This window comes from Manis pentadactyla, chromosome 4, assembly GCF_030020395.1.
Source record: "Manis pentadactyla isolate mManPen7 chromosome 4, mManPen7.hap1, whole genome shotgun sequence".
Lineage (NCBI taxonomy): Eukaryota > Metazoa > Chordata > Mammalia > Pholidota > Manidae > Manis > Manis pentadactyla.
This window is the reverse complement of record NC_080022.1, coordinates 101,264,534-101,285,204: the sequence shown is the minus strand read 5'-3', so window position 1 is coordinate 101,285,204 and position 20,671 is coordinate 101,264,534. Positions and strand designations below refer to the sequence as shown.

General features: G+C 44.1%; 1 protein-coding gene across 4 annotated transcripts in view; it reads right to left on the bottom strand.

The window, feature by feature from the left end:
- Positions 1-5,476: 5,476 nt before the first annotated feature.
- SORT1 (sortilin 1) overlaps positions 5,477-20,671 on the bottom strand; it is a 91,532-nt gene continuing 76,337 nt past the window's right edge. For 2 of the 4 annotated variants that reach the window (XM_036916666.2, XM_057500560.1), the window contains exons 13-21: positions 20,340-20,508; positions 19,555-19,745; positions 16,081-16,270; positions 12,917-13,033; positions 12,187-12,295; positions 11,279-11,377; positions 10,642-10,748; positions 10,230-10,353; positions 5,477-10,017 (exon numbers count right to left, since the gene is read on the bottom strand). In XM_036916666.2, coding sequence (XP_036772561.2) covers positions 10,003-10,017; positions 10,230-10,353; positions 10,642-10,748; positions 11,279-11,377; positions 12,187-12,295; positions 12,917-13,033; positions 16,081-16,270; positions 19,555-19,745; positions 20,340-20,508 — 1,121 coding nt within the window. In that variant the 3' untranslated portion in view covers positions 5,477-10,002. The remainder of the gene's footprint in view (positions 10,018-10,229; positions 10,354-10,641; positions 10,749-11,278; positions 11,378-12,186; positions 12,296-12,916; positions 13,034-16,080; positions 16,271-19,554; positions 19,746-20,339; positions 20,509-20,671) is intronic. The other 2 variants (XM_036916668.2, XM_036916669.2) reach the window with 1 other exon arrangement.

Sequence of the window (20,671 nt, the reverse complement as noted above, 5' to 3'; positions counted from 1 at the left end):
TCCCACCCCAGCACTTCCTATCCTACTCTGCTTTATTTCTCAAAATAGCATTTATCACCATCTATTTATTTATTTAGTTAATTTATTCATTGTCTATCTCCATACACTAGAATATAATCTCCATAGGGAAGCTATTTTGTTCATTTCTGTAACAATGCCGGGCACATAACAGACACAAAATAATTATTTGTAGAAGAAAAAAGATAGGAAGGGAAGAAGGGAGGAAGAGAGGGTGAGAGGAAGGAAGGAAGGAAGGTCGCTCCCAGGCATGAGATCCAGCTTCCCAAGCCTGGAAGACCCAGAGCAGTTTGGATGCAAGAGGACGCAGTTAGGCTGAAGTCAGCAGATGAGCCCTCCTTCTGGGTCTCAGGGTCTCATCTTCTCTGTGCCAGGGGTGCAGCCTGTTCTCTAGCCTCTCATTACTGTGGAAGTTCTCTGGCCCCTGCCCAGCATTGCTTCTAGAGGACAAAGTGCCTCTGTGTGATACTGTGGGCGACAGAGAATGGTTTCCTAGTGCTGGGTACTTACCTCTGCTTATTTAGCTATGTAACAGGCTTTCTTGAATAAAAGCTCAATGTCAGCCGGTTGCAGTTTATTTTGATGCCATGGATGAATTTCTGCTTCTGATGCCTGCTCTCTTTCACTTGTTCTCACAGCCTTGCTATGGCGCCCCTTTTGGCCCTGCAGAGCCCCGCAAGGAAAGGGAGGAGTTAAGAGGAAGAAAAAGTCCTTGGAGCTCACAGGGAACTCAGGGGCCCTCTAGCACAAGTTCATGTCACCCCCTAGGACCTTTGAATGGGCTTCAGAGATTTTGTAAATTCCCTTTACTTTTTTGAGTATTTTTCCTGGGGAGAGAGTCTACAGCTTTCATCCTATCCATCAAAAGGTTAAGAACTCTGATTTAGTTCAATCCCTCAATTTACAGATGAGAAAATGGAAGCACAGAGATGTGGATTGACTTGCTTAGGGACACAGGACAGCTAGGACTTGAATTCACGTCTTCTTTCCCCAAGCAGATGACAGATGCAAACATACTTTGCAAAATGTCACAGGAGTCCTCACTGCCAGTGACCTCTGGGATGCCAATGGGTTGAGCCACTGGTGGCCGAGGCCCGTGGAACAGGGCTCTCCAGGCTGCATGTGTGGGGCCTGCCAGGGGCCACCAGTTGCTGACTGCCCACAGTGTCTACTCCGCAGCCAGAGGGAGGAGTGTGGGGGAGATGAGTGCCCTCCTCCAGGATTTTGTGGAGACCAGTAGAGTCAGGGAGTCAGCTGTCCTGGCTCTCATTCCCCCTCCACCTGTGACTTATTCCCTGGGCCTTCTAAGGAAGAAACTATTTTTCTGCCTCAAGACCAGTCCAGCATAATATGTCCCAATAACTTTCACTTCCCCTCTTTTCAGTGGGGGCAAGCTCACTCAGCTCTCTGCCCTTGGCATGCAAACAGCTTCTGAAAACCCCACATCTTCCATTAGGATGAAAAGAAGTACCTACCAAACTTGCCTGCACAATCCTACTTGTAGGTAGGATTCAGTCCTTACCCCTGAGTTGGAAATACTTTATTACCTGTTTGCATTTTGGTTTGGCCTCTTCCAAGGCACTTTGGGTTATCTCACAACCCTTTCAACTACCCTAGTAGGTAGATATTAATCACCATTTTACAGAGAGGATGTTGGAACTGAGCAGGTGATCGACTTGTCCAAGGTCATTGAGCTGCTGGGGGCAGCTCTGGGAACTGAGTCTGGATTACATCTTCTCTCTACCCTGGGTCTCTTGTTTGTGGTCTTTGCAGTTTGGGCACTTAAGACTTCAAGGGCCCCGAAAGCAGGGACTCTGTACAGGTAACTTGTAATGTTTAATGCAGCCCCTTGGGTTGCTTCTGCCAATTACCACACAGAAGGGAAAAGCTCGGCTCCTGCCTTCCTCCTCTGATCGGCTGAACCAGGCACGGAGACACCCCAGGTGAATGTCACCGGACTGTCAGCTACAGAGGCTCAGCCAGGGGCAGGTGGGGGGTGGGTGGCAGGGCTGCTGGCAGGGAAACCTGGGACTGGAAGGGGCACCCACCACCTATGAGCTTGAAAATGCCTCTTTGTTAGAAGCTCACAGAAACCACCATGGAGGGAAAGTCACATGCTTCTCCCAGATGGGCTCTGCTTCCATGGAGCCCAGACTCTGAGAGGCTGGGATTTTCCATGGGAGCCAGTGGCAGGGCTGGGGTAGGGCCTGGACCCAAGGCACTGCCAAGGCAGAGGCAGAGTGTCATGAACTGGTCACCGTGTAGCCTCCCAGTCGCTAAAAGTGTTTCATTTCCCTCTTCTGATCCAAGCGGCCACCATCTCACCCCTCATCCCCTTCCTGACTGGCGTTACTATACCAGATATGTTAGCATATCCTTTTATTCCTGTGCAGTCATTTTTAAAGGGTAACAATAGAAACATCATTTTTAGCCACTATAAAGTGCCACAAACACTATTCACTAGCTTCTCGGCTAAATAGCAAAAGCCCAGCAGAGGCACTTGAGCAGCAAGGATCTATCAAGGAATGGGGTGGGGACACTTAATGAATGCCTCTCCATCCTGAGCACCAACCCACGGTGGCGGTCAACTCTGCAGAAACCATGGGAGGTGCCGTCAATGCATAGGGATACACCCACAACTCCCACTATCGGTCTCCCCACCCTCCCCCAACCCCACAGGTCATCTTCCACAAGGGACTGCTGCTGGGGAAGGGGACTGCTGGTCCCATCAAGGTGAAGCCTGGGGTCCATCAGCACCAGCTGGGCTGGTTTCTTTCATCTTCAGCGCAGATCCTAAGGCCCCGCCCGAACTGTGGCTGCCGCCATGCTAGGCCACCCTGAGGCTGGGCTCCGGTGGCAGATTTCCGCTGTTGGTGGTGAGGAAAAGGCTGAGCACTTGCTCTCCAGCCCGCCTCCTGGGGTCCCAGCCACAGGGTTATGAAACTAGGCTGGTCTTCTCCCACCAGAGAGGGGAATCAGACAGCAGCCTAGAATAGCCACAGGAGGACCAAGGTGGCCTTGCTATCTGGGAGAGAGATGACACCCCTCCCACAGCACTAGGGGTGTGGGAGGAGAGCTTGAGCTTCAAACAATTGCCCCACCCAGCCCCAGGGCCCCACCCTATGCACACAACCTTCCAAATGGGGCCTCTGGCTTCTGTCAGGAGGGCCAAGTGACATCTTGGCTCCTGACCTCCAGCTCATCCAGCAGGGTATTCATGTCCAAGGAAAGAGGCCCCGCTATTAGCTGATTCACAAGCACACCTTTAACTGCTCGCTCTGTGGTCCCAAGTTCAGTGAGTTGTAAAGTCTTGTCAGCTCAACCTTTACAGGATCCACCCCATCCTCTCCACCTCCACCCTAGTGACAGTGGAGGGCAGAGTCCGCACTCTGGAGCCAGATGACCTGGGGTCACTTTTGGCTTTATCACCAACTAGTTGTGTGACCTATAACACGTCACAGTCTCTTTTAGGTCTGTTTCCTCATCCATAAAACAGGGATGATAGTAAGCATAGGGTTGTCATGAGAATTAAGAGAGGTAATCTGTGACAAGGGCTTAGAACTGAGTGTAGTCAATTAAGTGCCAGATAGAGGTAAGCTATTTTGGGGCCAGGCTAGCATTTGTGCCTTTGAAAGCTCCCTTGCCCATGAGATAAAGTACAAATAGAGTGAGAGGCAGCAGTGGTGCAGACAGGAGAGCCAGGAACAGGGCCTGAGTGTGACTTTTAGCTACTACTCATTCCTTAGCTGGGTGACCCTGAATCATTCTGCATCTCAGGTCCCTGGTCTATGAAACAAATGATGATGATGCTATGATTGTGTTGAGGATAAAATGATAAAAATATAGGAAAGTGACCAGCCTATAGTAGGTGTTAGCTACATACTAGAGGTCCCATATGATTTCCAGGCATACCAAACCATCATTCTACACATTCTATACACTCCATCCCATTATCTGATTTCCTATCATACTTATCTCCAGAAGCCAGAATTTCCTGTTATTTTATAAAATATAGCCTTTATTTTTTTGAAGCAGCTTTAGGTTCACAGCAAAGTTGAGTAGAAAGTACAGAGTTCCCATATATCCCTTTCCCCTCTTCCCAGTACTTTTATTTTATGGAAAAGAAATGAGTTGGTTGGGTGAATAGGCTACCTATACATTTTTGCCTTTAGGCCTCAGTTTAGGGGCAGAGTCAACAGGATCCCAGAAGCCTGTGTTTTTATCTTGGGGTGTGGGGCAGAAGCCCAGGCTTCCTTTTTTGCAACGTGTATAGGGGATGAGGGCCAGAATAGCCTGTGGACACACTTTGGGGCCAGGAACCTGTTTATGAGGCGCTAGGATGGCTGAAGAGGAAGGTGAGGGAGCTTGGCCTCAGGGGCTAGTTGGTAGGAGGCTGCACTTGCACCACATCAAGACTAGTGTGAAGGCCTTTGTGATATTTTTCCCTTGCCTGACCCAGCCAAGGCCCTTGTAAGTACAGACAGTCCACACCAGGGAACTCTAAACACCTAACTTTACTCTCCACTTCACCAATGCTTTGGTGAGGAGATTGGCCCAGGTTTTCCATCTTAACTCTCTGTTGCAATGAAGGTATGAAAGAATCAAATTAAAAATGCAGACTCCTAAGGCCTGTTAGAAAGTCTAATTTAGTAGGTCTTGGTGGGATCCAGGAACCTGCATTTTAAAAAGCTACATAGTGATTTTGGTGCAGGAAGTCTTACAACACTGTTAGATAGAATTCTTGAAAATAAAACTACCTCAGATAATCTCCTGGGGGAGGCACTCTTCCCCAAGATAGTGGGCTCCTCCAGAACAAGGTATTTGCCTTGTCATCTTCAGACAACAGTGCCAGAGTAAGTATTCAAAGGGTGTATTACCCCAGGATGCGGGCTGAGAAGCAGTTTTCAAGACTTGGCGAAAGGCTCCAGGGGGTAGGCAGGAACCTCTCCTAAAAGAAATATTCTGGAAGAGAGGAAAGCTGCAATTCTTTGAAGATCCTTAAATGAAATGGATCAGGAAGGACTCGGAGTAAGTGCAGCAAGATAAATATAAGAGGTGCAAATGGAAAGATACTGAAGTTAAAACTTGCAAGTGTTGCCATTGTCAAACCTGCTATAAGGAACATGTAATTCAGGAGAATAATCATATGCTGCCATGAATAATCATATGCAACTGAAACCTGAGAAGGTGTATGAGGTGGGTCTGCCAGACTTTCCAGGGTAAGAACAAGAAAGCTGGTCTTACAAATTCCCATGGGAGGTAGATCTTTATGAGCATAAAGAACAAGAAAAAAGTGAGTTGTTTTCCCCATAAATTATCTAATACTTTTAATGCTATAAATGCACAGCCCTGGCTCTCTAACTGGCTTATTCTGTGGTTGTTGGGAGTTTGATTTTTGAAGCTAGAAAACTGGAAAAGCTATCATATTAACAAACTGTAGCTTAGTCATTTCAGTAGGTCTGGTAACAAAGTTCAGTCTGTTTTATTTCTAACCCAAATATTGCAAATATACAGAAAATTACCAGTACAAAGTTAAACACATCCAGATTTATTTACACAATGCTAAAGAAATTTGAGTTTCATTTCCATTTTGTGGAATTTTATTATGGGGTCTGGCTTTGTTGTGTTCCTGATATGGGTCACTGAAACTTGATTGATTATCCCACCTCACATGCAATTTTTTGTTTAAATGGAATAGCAAAACTTGGGTTTTTAGCGCACATGCAGTAGTGATCTTAATACTGCTTTACACTTCAGTAAGAATGCAGCCGTATCACAGCTTGGGGAGGGGACAGAGAAGTTATAGAACAGGGAGGGACCACATGCTAGGAAAGGTAACAAGAGACAAGAGAGGGTAGAACAACAGGCACATAGGGACCCTGAGCATTTCTGTGCACAAGTATGATGAGGGCATGACCAAAACCCTCCCTCCCTAGATGTCTAAACACAGGAGGTGGGCAGAATCATCAGGGATCATTCAAGTCAAACTGAGGTCATGCGGAGGATGAGAACTGCATTAAAGATTTGGGACATATCAGCAAATCATTAACATGTACACTATACAGTTTATACATGTATATATGTACACACACATATATATAATAAAGGTACAGATTAGTTCATGTTATTCCATATAAACAAGGGTGCTTAAGAATGTACTGGTGTGAAAAAATTCATTTGGCAAGTTACTGAAGACAATTTCAAATTAATGTTCTGATTCTTACTGTTCTAGTGCGACAGCCAAGAAATGAACATGCTCCTGCTCTTTCAGTTCTTCTCCATGAGGCCAGACCAGGCTCTGCTGGGGCAGGACCGGGCTCCCAGAGCTGCTGAGCTGGACAGTCAGCGGCTGATGCAATAGAAATTCTAGCACCTGCTGAGTGCCCTTCACTCCATCAGGCAGCCAATCTTAAACTTTGGTTTTGTTCAAAGGACATTTAAGTCCATGTTGTTTTTCTGCTTAAGAGAAGGTAGTAGCAACATTAGAAAGTGGATCTCTCCTGTTTAGCAGTTGCAAGTATGCAGGTTTCACATGTGGTTAAGGGCTGTGTCAGCAATGAGCAGGATGACACTGTAGCCACTGCATATCAGGGCAAGGGTCTTTAGAGCTCTCCTAAAAGGACAGAGAATCTGTCTACCTGTGTGAATTGTCTGGAAAATAAATGACTGAAGCCAGGCCACCTGCCACCTGGGGTGGGTGTGGACAGCCCCACACTCCTTTGTATCCTGTTATCGTGATGAAGGTCATGAAAAGAACCAGCTGTGGTTTAAAGAACCAAATGCATTGGCCGGAGGTGGTCAGCACATTATTAATCTGTGAGGGATGAAATGCCAGCTTGGGCATGGAGAGGCCCAGAGGCAAACCTAAGAGTGAGAGAGACACATATTGAAAGCCTATTCAAAGCAGAGGGCAAATTCTAAGTTTCAGTTATAGCAAATCTATTGAATCTCCTGAGTCCAGCCTAGAACTGCCACAGCCCTCCAAATACTTATTCTTCTAAGTGGTGTTCCCACTCAATTAACAGCCAATGTGTATGCATCCCTGGTCTCTGGTCTCACTAAAAAGACCCTTTAGATCCAAGACTCCTATCTACAGAGCAGGAAGGATGGGGAGTTCTCCACCTGGATTTAAGAGTCAGACCACTTGGACAGTCTGATATGTCCAACCTATAATACCATGCTAAGTCCTACTGCTGAAACTCCAGAAATAATCTCTTCTGCTTGCATCAAGCCTGAGACTTTACACAGTGACATACTATGCTTTACTTTCAAAGATAATGCCTCTAACCTCAGTGGAACAAATTAGAGATCTTTTTCTTAGAAACTATCATGGATTTAAGCTGTTTTACTCTGAGGGCATACAGTTGTGAATAAGCAGGCTGATGTAGAAATTAACTAGCCAATAAAGGGAATGAACCAGGTTTCTTAGCAGTCCTCAAAACAGCTGAGCTAGCTAGCTTGCCAGCCAGGGATGGGAAAACAAGGACACAGAAGGGAGATTCACTGATGGAGATTCCATTCCTGCGCTCTTGCACAGTGACCCTCAAAGAGGTGAGGGGCAGTTCCTAAAACACATATTCAAAACTACCATTACTCTTGTTTTCAGCCATGAGAAACAGAAGAATAAAATTTCCTGTTTACCAAGGTGGCAAAAGACGCTAAAAATACTGCCATGACAGAAATGCCACTGATTCCTATCCTAAAGAACAGCAAGTCACCTGCAAGAAGGAAGCCCTGTTCCAAATATTCAGCACTTGCATGCATAAAAATATTTAAGTTCTGAAGACAATCAACTGGCATTCTTGTAACATACAGAGACACCCTGGACAATTTACTCAATTTCTGTACCTCTGCTCCATCTCCTAAAAAAATGGGGATTTACAACCCCTTTTTTAGACTTTCACAAGAATGTTGTGAAGCTCAAATGACATAATGTAAGTGAAAGTGCTCTGAAAATTGTCAAGTTCTACAGAAATCCCAGATACCATTATAAGCGAAGAGCCCTGTATCTTATATGGTTAGAGAAGAATATTAACTTTCCTACATCTTAAAACTAACCAGAGAATTACCATGTATCAGCCCATGTACCCCAGTGGGTATTTGCTGGTAAAAAAGGTGTATGGTGTAACTAGGTCTTTTCTGGGTACCAAATTCACTTTGGGCAGGAGGTAAGGGTGTCCAGGACAAGACCTGATACTCTGTGTGAGCTGGTTTATCTTTGGAATTATTTAAAAAATCACACAAAATGAGCTTTACCTAAAAGACCAGTGCTCTCTAACAAATATTCTCTTAACAAAAACTGCTTGAACTTCATTTTCTAACTGAAGCTCCCTGACTCATTTAATTTTACTGTAGTTTCAAAGTTCCTAAAATTCTCCATTTACTCCCTCCCCCACTTTCCCTGCTGTTGTTGATCCATTCTGGTGAGGAAAGAATTTAGCCATCTGCTTGCTGCTCATTCTGACAAAAGTTAATTTGGCATGATAACTTTTTACTGATTTTCTAGCCACAAAATGGACTAGCAGCTGGCTAAATGGAAGTTATCAGAGAGTGTCCCAATCATACTTAATGGTAGACACTGTGACCAGCACAGTTAGGTATGCTGACTGAAAACATACTGTATTAATGTTAGCAAATATTCAAGCTGTAGTAAAACTAATTATCGCAGCTTTCCATTACTATATGGTCACCCCAAAATCCATCTTACTACATTCTATAATTTATTTAATTTGAAAAAAATGTCAAATGGAAAACTTCTTAAACTTAAAATATGAACTTAATATATCACACAAAACATGATCTATATTGGAAGTACATTTTCACTTTTTCACAGCCAAAAGTTTCATGCCAACAAATTCCTTGGCAAAGCTGGGGAAAGGGGTGAGGCTGAGAACCTGGTAATAAAATTCTGATTTTTAAAAAACAGCCTATAAATCTGAAACATGTCTAATCCCGGCTCCATGTACAACAGCAACCTAAGCAGCAGCAGGTAAGCAGCCATTCTAGTGATTCACCAGCGCTTCATATAACAGGCAGACAGGGACATGGGTGACGGTGATGCTCTGTCTCAGGGGCTGCACCCTCAGCTCTAGTGAGGAGGCCACTAGGCCCGGGCAGATACCCGGGGCAAGCCTGAACCCTGTCCTTGAGCAAGGCCACTGGCACACACACAAAGCATGGCTTGAAAGACCTCAGAAGCATGAATTTCTCCTTAATAGGTGCTAAATCTTTTAAATTCTCTAATGCTCCCTTCTTCCTGCCTCAAGTTAAAAATGTTGCCCATTAAGTTTTCCTGGTTTAGTGTCTTGGAAGCCCACGGTTAAGTCAGTTGCCAAAGGGCAATCAACAAGGGTATTGTCTAATTAAACAGGGGAAAAGAAAAATCACTGTGGTCTATGGGCCCCTGAAACAGAACAAAATAAAAGCAGAGATCTATGTGAGGAGCTCACATGCACTGCTCTGGGAGCAGAGCTGCCTCCAGAGAGAGAGAGGCTGCCCGGTCGTGCCAGCCACTGCAGCCTCTCCGTTCACCCCTGCAGCCTTGCCTGCTGCCAGCAGAGCCCGGGGGCAGCAGCAAGCACGTGTAGGAGCTGATGCTGGGGTGGCAGATGCCCTGAGGCAGGCGCCATGCAAAACATGCAGCAGTGCGGTTACAGAGTTCTTTTCAAATCCCATTTCAGTTCCCTTAAAAAAACAAAACCCAAACAAAAAGAGCCCATACTTTGCAAAAAGACAGAACTTGAAATTAAAAGTTAAAGAATTTAAATATCCCCTCTTTTCAGAGCAAATTGTTAAGAGTGTCTAGAGTTCCCCACCCCACCCTCACATTTCTTTTGTGTAGGTCCTTTTGGCTTTGATGGAAGCAGCTGAAACAGAGCTGGGTCCCTTGCAGTGGGAAATTTATTTCCCCAAGTTGGAGCCACAGGGAGTGTAAGAGGTATGGCAGTTCCATCATCCATGCTCAGTCCCAGCTCCCTGGAGGAGCTATTCCAAGAGGTCCTGAAAAGACACAGACCATATTACTTACAGATAAAGAATTTCTATTTTGAAAGCAATTCCCTAGTTTCTGGGCTAGCTAAGTCATATAGTCACTCAGCTGCTGCTCTTAGCTTCTAGCCTCCTGTGCCTTAGTCACACTTGACCAAGAATAGGAAAAGAATCACTCTTCTTTTTGTACTTCCGGGTCAGCCCTCAAGAAGAAATAGTCTCACCTCATCTGAGTCGTCATGATAACCACTTTTATTAGTGTGAGAGGCTGTGTGCAGACCATCCCCACCGTCCACACCATTGGCCTCTGCGTGCTGCTGTAGCACGGAATATCGGTGCACCAGGAACCTGTGGATGGAAACTTCTGTCAGTCTGCATGTGGTGGGGATGGGTGCACTCCTTATAGGGCTGTGCATTTCCCAAGTTTTATAAACTCACAGAATGAATCACACATGTACGAAGCACAGCCCTTAGCTGGCATATGCAAAGTGTAAGATCTGAGAAGATTTGGGCCTGATGTTTCAGGAATATCACTTCAACTAGCTACTTTATTTCCCTGGACCAATTCAACCATGTGCCCTTGGCAGACTTTCTGGTTTGAATTCAGTACCTCTGATTGACTTCCATGTTCCTTACCTTCCCCCACAGACGTATTTCTTCACAATAAGCACTCCTGCTACGACTGTAACCAGCATCAATCCCACAGTGGCCAGGATAATTGGAACAGAATTTGACTTGGAATTCTTCATAAATTAAAACACAAACACAAAAAATTGGGGCATATATACTCTAGGACTGAATTCAAGAAGCTGCTTATTCCCCTCATTTCCCTGCAAATGATCTGCATTCTCTAGGCACTTAATGATGATACTTTTCCAACCCCCCAAGATGAACCATCTCAATGCTACCAGGAGAATGTCACAGCTGGGAGAGGGCAACCAGAGCTTCAACTGCTTTGAAGCTGTCAGAATGGTGCAAACCCAGTGGCTTCAATGTCAAAGTTACACTGGAAGCCTTATCAACTGTCTAGATCAAATGGTAATTGTGCCTGTTCCCCACTACCACTGTTCATAAGTCTTGGAGTCTTTAAGGAGAGGAAGACTGTGATAATAGTGGGCTGAATGACTTTAGAGCAGGGCCATTACCTGGGAAGAAGCTGTGCCAATGCTATTTCAGGCAGGCCATCACATGACACCAAGATTTATTGTTTTACTTAATTTTTGGTAAGTTTTTACAAATAAGACTTTCATATCATTGTTTGAGTGTGACCTACCTGCTTCTGGGTGGGAGATAGGGAGTGTGTGTTTTCAATGTATCCAAGAGGAGGCGGAGCTGGATTCTGGGACAAGTTGTGTCCCTGTGGGCGGAAGTCCTGTGCAATCACACACACAAACACTCTGAGGACAGCTGCCAGGAGTGCAGGGCGGGGGTGCAAGGGAGGAGGCACTTGCCCCCTGACAAGTACACACACCCATACAACATTCCTCTCTCTCTGCCTTCTTAGTCCCACCCCTTGTCAGGCCTTCACAGCTTGGCAGATTAGAGAGGAGGGGACTGCAGACTGTTCACCTCTCCTTTTACAAATTAGGCAGTGGGGCCCACAGGTGATTGCCCCAAGTGACACTGCTGGTCCAGTGCCTCTTTATCAAGAGGTTTCCTCTTTACTATCCCCCCAGACTCCCAGGCACATAGGTCAGTACTACAGGTCTGTAATCAGCCCCATAACTTGATTCTTAATGAAAACCAGCCCAGTATTACCATAGTTCAGTTTTTTCTTTCTGAAAATAACTAGCAGGGCTCTGCACAGGTCCACCCTACCTATGGTCCAGTGCTCTTCTCTTCCACACAGACATTCCAGCCTGTTATGGCCAAACTTCTTGAGTCTTTTTCCTATATGATTTGGAGCCTCAGAAATTTCCTCAAGTCCACACTTCTAAGCTCTGGAACAACTTTACTGAATACCATCCTTACCCCCCCAAAAAAGGTTCCAGTAAATGAGCTTTACCATTGGGCTTTGTGACCCACCCTTCATCCTACCAGCTTCCTGTACAAAGGGATGCCCGACAGAAGTAGTTTGGCCACCTTGTATTCAAGAATAAAATTCTTGATGCTGTAACTTTAATTATTCCTGGAAGAATATGAAACCCTACTTGTTCCTAAACCACATCTACTTTAACTTACCTGCTTTTCTGGACTCAAAAAGTTGCTTGTGCATTTCTTTTTCAAGTCTTTAACTTCTCGAACTGGATTCACGCCGCCTTGGCATCTGTCTCCTGGAATTTTCCGGTACCTGAAAGGCAGAGAAAATTTGTTAACAGAATACAAGGACATATTTCTGGATTCTTGCCTATTTCCTGAAAACAAGATTTGAAAAGCTACAGAGAAGTTTCTCATCCTTACACCACCTTTCAGGCAGGGATGGGGGAGGGGAGTGGAGAATCCGTAAAGACGTTTTGGGGATGTTTTGCAGTTTTCGGCCTTGAACAGACCAAGCATCCCTGGCCTTTCTGTAGGCATATGCCCACCTTTCTGCCTTAAGACAGTGTGCCAAAGAACTGTGACCCCAGGAAAGCATGTAAACATGTGGTACAAAAAACAGCATAGGGCAAGCATTTATCATGGGAGGGAAGCAATGAGGCCCCTCTAGAGCAGCACTGTCTCATGTGGTGGCTATTTATATGTAATTAAATTAAATTAATTTGGCTACTTGGTCACACTAGTGTCAACAGCTGCTGGAGGACTGTGGCTACCATGTCCAACCCAGCAGATGAGAGAACACGTGCACCACCAAGGAGTGCCCTAACAGGCGGTCTCTCTCCTGCGTGTCCTCCCATGCTGTCAGTTCTCTGTGCAGAGGCAGCACTCCCTTGGGACAGCAGCAACTCATCTGTCAGCACGGGGGTCACCTCACCCACTCGTCGTAAGGTGCTCTTCTCTTCCATGCAGACAAAACTCTAGGTCATGACCCTTCAGCTCTGGTTGCTCCACACAATTGGAGTCATTTTCTGGACGGAAGTAGCCAAAATCACTGCAAGAATCAGCAAATAAATGCTCTTTCAAAGTTGCCGAAAGATGGAGAGTGCTTAGCAATGAGGGTGTTAGGTGGGGCAGTGGGTGGTTGATATTCCAGTCTTGAGTTGCCAGGGAGTGTGTCAGGAAGGCCTGAGACATCTGTAAAGAAGGCCCATTTTCTCCCCCAACAAAAAAAGTTTTCAGTATACGAACTTATCATTGGCTTATGTAACCTATTTTGACTCCATCCAGACATAGAGGGGGCTTAACTGGGGGGGAAAAATAGCTTACAGTGGACTCAGGACTCAGGGCTAGACAGCTCAGGCCCAGGAAGGGGATGACTGCAGTCCCACTCACCTGGTAGCTTCTCCTCAGCCTACACTTGTCCTCTTCATTCACCCTTCTCTCCTTACTGACCAAATTTCTGAGTATTTTTTACTTGTTCTATTTTACTCATTTACTTTTTATTTTGTGCACTCTGGCTTCAACCCCCTTTGCAACCTTGAAAATGTGTCAGTGGCACCAGAGCTTACAGGCAACCCAACCCAGTGCAGCCTGTCCGCCTGGTCGGTGGTAGGTGGCACACTGTCCCACTTCTACCCACCTTGATGCCGCAAAGCTACACTGCTCTGCTTCTCTAATCACTGCTTACTCTGCTCTCTTCCTAACCCATAAATGCTCCCTTGGTGAGCTGAACTATTGGTTTGAATGAAAACTTCTAGGTTTTTTCTTTTAAACTCTAATCTTAGATTTCCAAATACCTGCTGGACATCAACACCTAAATCTGCTGACAGAACCTCAAATAAATAAAACATTAAAAACTCATGTTGTCTCCCTTATGACAGCCTCTCTTATCATCTTCTTCTGTTTGACCATGACACCACCTTCCTTTCTATCATCTAAGTTGAAAATTCAGCCTGAGCACCCCTATCTGAACCCAACTCATGTCTTTATCGTGACGTCTGTGACTTCCCCTCAGGGCCTATCTTCTAGCACATCCTTCCTATCCACACTGTTGGGTGGCTACGTTCATACCAGTCCATTGGCTTTAATGATCTGCTTCTTCCTACATACACATGGCCAAGTCCTATGGCTCGCCAGGGCTCAGTGCAAATGTCACCTCCTCAACAAAGCCTTCTTTGAGCCACCTGCTTTCAGCTGTAGATGGATCAGTCTCTCCCTTCTCTAAATCCCCAAGGCACTTTACTTTCTGTTTCACAATATAATTATGTGCATCTTACCAGGAGATTCTATAACAAATTCTCCATTATCACTGTGTGCTACCTTGTGCACAGCAGGTATTCAGTGAGTACTTGGGGACTGTACAGATGATGCTTGTGCTTAAATATTTTCTGAAAATATTTAAGGGAGAGGGTAGGGGGAACAAAAGATGCAGAAGACACTACCTTCCAATAGCAGGGGGTAACTTCTGGTAAAAATTTTAAGCATTTGGTCCAAAATTTCAAGGAAAGTAACCTTCCTACTCTCAAAGTACGTGTTTCTCAAGCATATGAGGTATGGTGTGTGGGCTACTGAGCTAACTGGCAGGTTCACATCCCAGCTATACTACCTCCTGGCTGAGTGACTGCGGGAGAATCAGTCATAACCTCTCTATGCCTTCATTTCTCTCTCTGTGACATGCAAATGACAACAGTACCTAATTCACAGGGCTGCTGAAGTTAAGTATAAATTGCTTAGGACAGTGCTTCATACTGATTTGTGCACAATAAACATCAGCTACTATCATTGCTACCACACAATTATCAAATATAACATGCCCTCAGAAAATCCAGGGTTTAATAGTGGAACCAAGCCAAGGCACAGTAATGAAAACGCAGAACATACTGTAAAAGGGGTACTGCAGGAGCCTAGGTGGGGAAAACTGGAGGACGCTTTAAAGAGATGATATCTGAGCTAAGTATTAAAGGCCAAATAGGAATTCACTAGGCTTGGGAGCATCAGGCAGGGACTGTGGGAAGACTGTCGGGGCAGAGGAAGCAGCCTGTGCAACGGCATGCAGCTCTGAAGCAGCACAACATGTTTGGAGAAGCTCAGGTAATTAAGAGTCTAGTTTGTGTGCAGCCAAGGATGGAAATGTGCCCATAAGGGTTGTACAGTATCAATGAGCTCTAGCCTCACTGTGCCACCAAAGTGACCTGATACTTTTCCTGGGGAATCAGAGAAGGCAGGACTGCCGGCATTTCCATAAACAGATGAGAGCCACACAAGAGCAACCGCATTGGGTTAGACTTGGGGTTTGCACAGTCTTGTATTCTCTGTCACCTGCAGCTCAAGAGAGTGTGATGTAGGAGGACATGACTGCTATCTGCCTGCCTTCTTTTCAAAATCCTTTGGTATCTACTTTTATCTCCTGCCATCATCTTTTGCAAGTAACAGGTTCCACAAGATTACTACATGTGATATGAATTTCCTCTCACTTGCCTGGCATTACCTTGCTCAGGCCACCAGTGATTCCCTTGCCCTTGCAAAATCAACTAACTTGATGCCAGCCAAGTAACTAATCCTTAAACTGGAATGGCCCTGAACTCCAGGGAGCCCACCTTGGTGGGATATGTGGACTAAAAATATATGATGTCACCTCCTGTCACACTCTCAGCCTTCTGTCCTTCTGTCTTGCAGATCACCCCAAACCTAGTTCCTTACCTGCTGAACTTGGGCTGTCAGGCTATTTACTAAAGTTCAATTTCCTCTCAGCTCCTGTACCACTTTTCTTGGTGTTTTTGTCCTATCACCTTCTTTCTATTTTTTAAAGTTCTCTTCTTCCTTATACTCCTCTCTCTCTCTCACCGCAGCCAAATCAGGATTTCTGGCGGTTGTTGCTGGGCCCATCCCATAAATAACTGTCTGATAGGATAACTGTAACTGTCCAATGATTAACAACATTGGTTCCCTTCCTCTGTGCCTCAATTTTCTTAATAAGAAGCAGTTCTCCACTCCTGGGGAAGAAAAGGATTTAAATATTTTTCAGCCCTACAAGACAACTGTCTTTCCCCTCCACCAGCATGGGGAAGGGGCTGACAGAGATCTGAGAGATGCTGATACCAGAGGAAGTCCTCCAGGGAGCAGAGACAGACGGATGGCTGCTTGGTCACAACATAGTCCCGACCATTCTGACAGACGGATGACTTGCGTAGCCGTAGGTACTGTTCTTTATAGCCTAAAATGCAGCCATCTCCATAATCTCCAGGATCTGTGGAGTGAGCCAGCCATATGGTATAGTCTTTCTCTTCACCTAAAGGAAAGACAGGCTGTTCAGGTTACTGCATGGCACAGAACCCCTCCCTGTAAGGCAGCTGACAGGCTATAGGAAGAACAAGAAGAAGAAAAGTGGGGATGTCTGACTCAACCTTTGCTTCATCTTGGAACTGCAAATAGAAGTTAACATTAGAGGAAGCCTACTAGCAACTAGTATTTCCTCATACCAGAGGAGGATTGTCTGCATGCCATCACCCATTTGAGTATTAAGAAAAATCTTATTTGTTTCAAAGTGGGAATCTAGACAGAAGACTTATAGGGTTCCTCCCAAACTGACAGGCTGCTGTCTGTGTGTCCTGCACACTTATACCCACGGTCAGCAGGAACTGTCAGAAGTGAGCAACCACACATTTTCCTTTAGGAAAAGATACCAATTAGTGAAAACCATGGGTTCAATTTCACTGTGGGCTAGTTTGCTCCAAAAAGGAGGAAAAACATTCTCTTCCTACACTTTTAACTCTAGTTGACTGACTTTCATACGAATACTGTTGATGACAGTCAACCTCGCTTAGTACATTGTATCATCCACTCTTAGAAAAATGACTCAAAGGCTATGCCCTAAAGACCATGGATTAGGTTCTTATCCTTCTGGATGTGAAGACCAGCACAGAGCCTGTTAAACAGCAGGTGTTCAACACATCTTTTAATGATGCTAAACTTTGGGTATAACTGTACACCTGCCTGTTAATGGGAAAACTCATAAGCGAGCTTCTTTACAGCCTATTTAATGAACTCAGATAATAATGACTTTCCAATATTAAATGATATTTAAACATCTTATAGAAAAGTAAGGTGCAAACCTTATTTCTATTTCCTCCAAGAGTCACTGAATTAGCACTCTGAAGAAATGGACCCATAGTACAGTCTAATAATAGTACCAAAATTTAACCAAAGCATCTTGAAACCTTAAGTCTTACATTATGCCAATAAGTAACAATAGATCACAGGGTGGTCACTTTTTCTTAAGTTTTTTCTGCCATTTTTCATTTTTTGCCATACAATGTCAGCATCTTTGGTGCTTGGGCCTGGGTCTACTTGTGATTCTTTAGGAACATCTTGCAATGAACATTTTAACTCCTTTTCTAAAGCCATTTTCTGGGCTTTTAACAGGACTTCTAGTTTGAAGTCACAGAATTCTGAAGTGGTCAGTGTAGGCTTCATGCCCACCCAGTAGCCATTCTAGAGCATCACCTATGAGTGACATTTAAGCCAAAACTTTTCGCATGAAACTTCCTCACTTAAGCATTTTGGTAAGTGGAACAGTTAGAGGCTCTTTGCAAACATTTTCCTCTAAAATTTCTTCTTTATAGTTTTGCAGTAACAGGGGTGAAAAACCTTGAAATATTATGAAATAATTTTAGACAAACACAAGCATGCACTACCCTTATAAGCAAAAAAAATATCATAAAATTTCACAGAGAAACTGGACAGCTACATGTTAAGAGAATAAAACTGGATCATTGTCTAACCCCATACACAAAAGTAAATTCGAAATGGATCAAAGACCTGAATGTAAGTCATGAAACCATAAAAATCTTAGAAAAAAACATAGGCAAAAATCTCTTGGACATAAACATGAGCGACTTCTTCATGAACACATCTCCCCGGGCAAGGGAAACAAAAGCAAAAATGAACAAGTGGGACTATATCAAGCTGAAAAGCTTCTGTACAGCAAAGGACACCATCAATAGAACAAAAAGTCATCCTATAGTGTGGGAGAATATATTCATAAATGACAGATCCAATAAAGGGTTGACATCCAAAATATATAAAGAGTTCACGCACCTCAACAAACAAAAAGCAAATAATACAATTAAAAAATGGGCAGAGGAACTGAACAGACACTTCTTCAAAGAAGAAATTCAGATGGCCAACAGACACATGAACAGATGCTCCACATCGTTAGTCATCAGAGAAATGCAAAATAAAACCACAATGAGATATCACCTCACACCAGTAAGGATCGCCACCATCCAAAAGACAAGCAACAACACATGCTGGCGAGGATGTGGAGAAAGGGGAACCCTCCTACACTGCTGGTGGGAATGTAAATTAGTTCAACCATTGTGGAAAGCAGTATGGAGGTTCCTCAAAAAGCTCAAAATAGAAATACCATTTGACCCAGGAATTCCACTTCTAGGAATTTACCCTAAGAATGCAGCAGTGCAGTTTGAAAAAGACAGGTGCACCCCTATGTTTACTGCAGCACTATTTACAATAGCCAAGAAATGGAAGCAACCTAAGTGTCCATCAGTAGATGAATGGATAAAGAAGATGTGGTACATATACACAATGGAATATTATTCAGCCATAAGAAGAAAACAAATCCTACCATTTGCAACAACATGGATGAAGCTAGAGGGTATTATGCTCAGTGAAATAAGCCAGCAAGAGAAAGACAAGTACCAAAAGATTTCACTCATCTGTGGAGTATAAGAACAAAGAAAAAACTGAAGGAACAAAACAGCAGCAGAATCACAGAACCCAAGAATGGACTAACAGTTACCAAAGGGAAAGGGACTGGAAAGGATGGGTGGGAAGGGAGCGATAAGGTGGGGGGAGAAAAGGGGCATTACGATTAGCATGTATAGTGGGGGGGGCACGGGGAGGGCTGTGCAACACAGAGAAGACAAGTAGTGATTCTACAGCATCTTACTATGCTGATGGACAGTGACTGTAATGGGGGTTGTGGGGGGGACTTGGTGAAGGGGGGAACCTAGTAAACATAATGTTCCTCATGTAATTGTAGATTAATGATACCAAAATAAAAAAAGTAAAAATAATAAATTTCACAGAGATCTAATGGGGCAAAGCTATACACTCCTATGTGATAGTCTTAGCCACATGTGGCTGGTCTGAATTGAAATTTACTATTAGGGTAAGTGTAAAATACACACTGGATTTTGAAGACTTCAAAGAAAAAAAATGGAAAATATTTCATTAATAACTTTAAAATATTGCTTACATGTTGAAATGATACTATTTCAGATCTGTTGAGATGATTATATTATCAAAATTAATTTTCTCTCTTTTATAATGCAACTGATGGAATAATTTAAATTATTTTCTTTCTCTTGGACACTGCTAGTCCAAAGAGGGAAGCTGCCTGATACCGGTCCATTGCCTGATTACCCACATGGAATAACCTTCCATCCTCTCTCACATGCATTTTCTTACTCCAGCTAAAATAAACTGAACTGATTATTTAGGGAAATAGAGGCTTACAAGCTTCTGATAGAAAAGGTCAAATGAGACACTCACAATTCCTTTCAAGGATATCTTTAAAATCAATGGTGTAGGAGACCCACTGGCGAGTCAGGAAAGATTCTGTGAAGCCCCAAATACTGATATTCATGGACCTAGCTCCAGGTTCTGAAGCTAGGCCGGTGAAGTAGATGGGCTCCCTGCTGAACATATAGGTTTGCCAGCACTGACCTTCGTCTGTGGAGAACCTGAAACCATAATTAGAGAAAGATCATGACAGAGGGTCAACATTTACGGTAATATCAGGAAACTGCTCTGGCTGTTTGATCCCAAACCAGAGAAAAATCCTCATACTTAGGTGATGGCTTGCTGACTGACAATTATATTAATTTTTAATGCCTACAGTTAATAGGGTAGGGAAAAGGAATCCATTCAGGGATTATCAAAGGAAATGCTTTTATAAAAATTCTTTCAAAGGAGAGAGGTAGTGACCTATATAAAAATGGGCTTCTAAAGCAACAAACAGTAATTATGTTACAAGAACTTGTATTTAAGAAATCATGTCCCACCCAGAGTGCTTAAATGCTTTCGTAATATTCTTGTGGAAGAAAAAAAGAGTATTTTTAAAAAGTGATGAAAAGTCTTATGTGGAGGGACTTGGAGGAAAAAGCAACACCTTCAATCTGAGTTGCTTTAAATGCAGTCCCTCCAGGAACCTTCCCTACAATCCTGTTGATGGCACAAACATGAATCAGGGTTCATAACTTCCCTGCAACAAACTGAAAACATCTCACAGTTGCCCTTTCTGCAGATAGGGAGAGTGGAACTGAGCTCATGCATACTTAATCACATTGATAGGATGGCTGCTGTGCTCAATGGCCACAATGATGCCTCCGGAATCCAGGATGGTGTAATAGTGAGGTCCTTCTAGCATCTTCGCCCAGGAGTAACCCCCGTCATCTGAGATGTACACATCCGGGATCATCACTGAGATGGCATCCCCCACGCTACCTACAACACAGTCCACCATTTCATCAGCACAAATCAGCAATCAAACAGGATTTACTGCCAAGAGAGTAATTTTCAATGAACTTATTCAATTTCCTATCACACTTCTTCTAATAGAAAAAAAGGCTACTGAAAATTTGAGAGGGGGAGAAGTCATGCTGCTCCC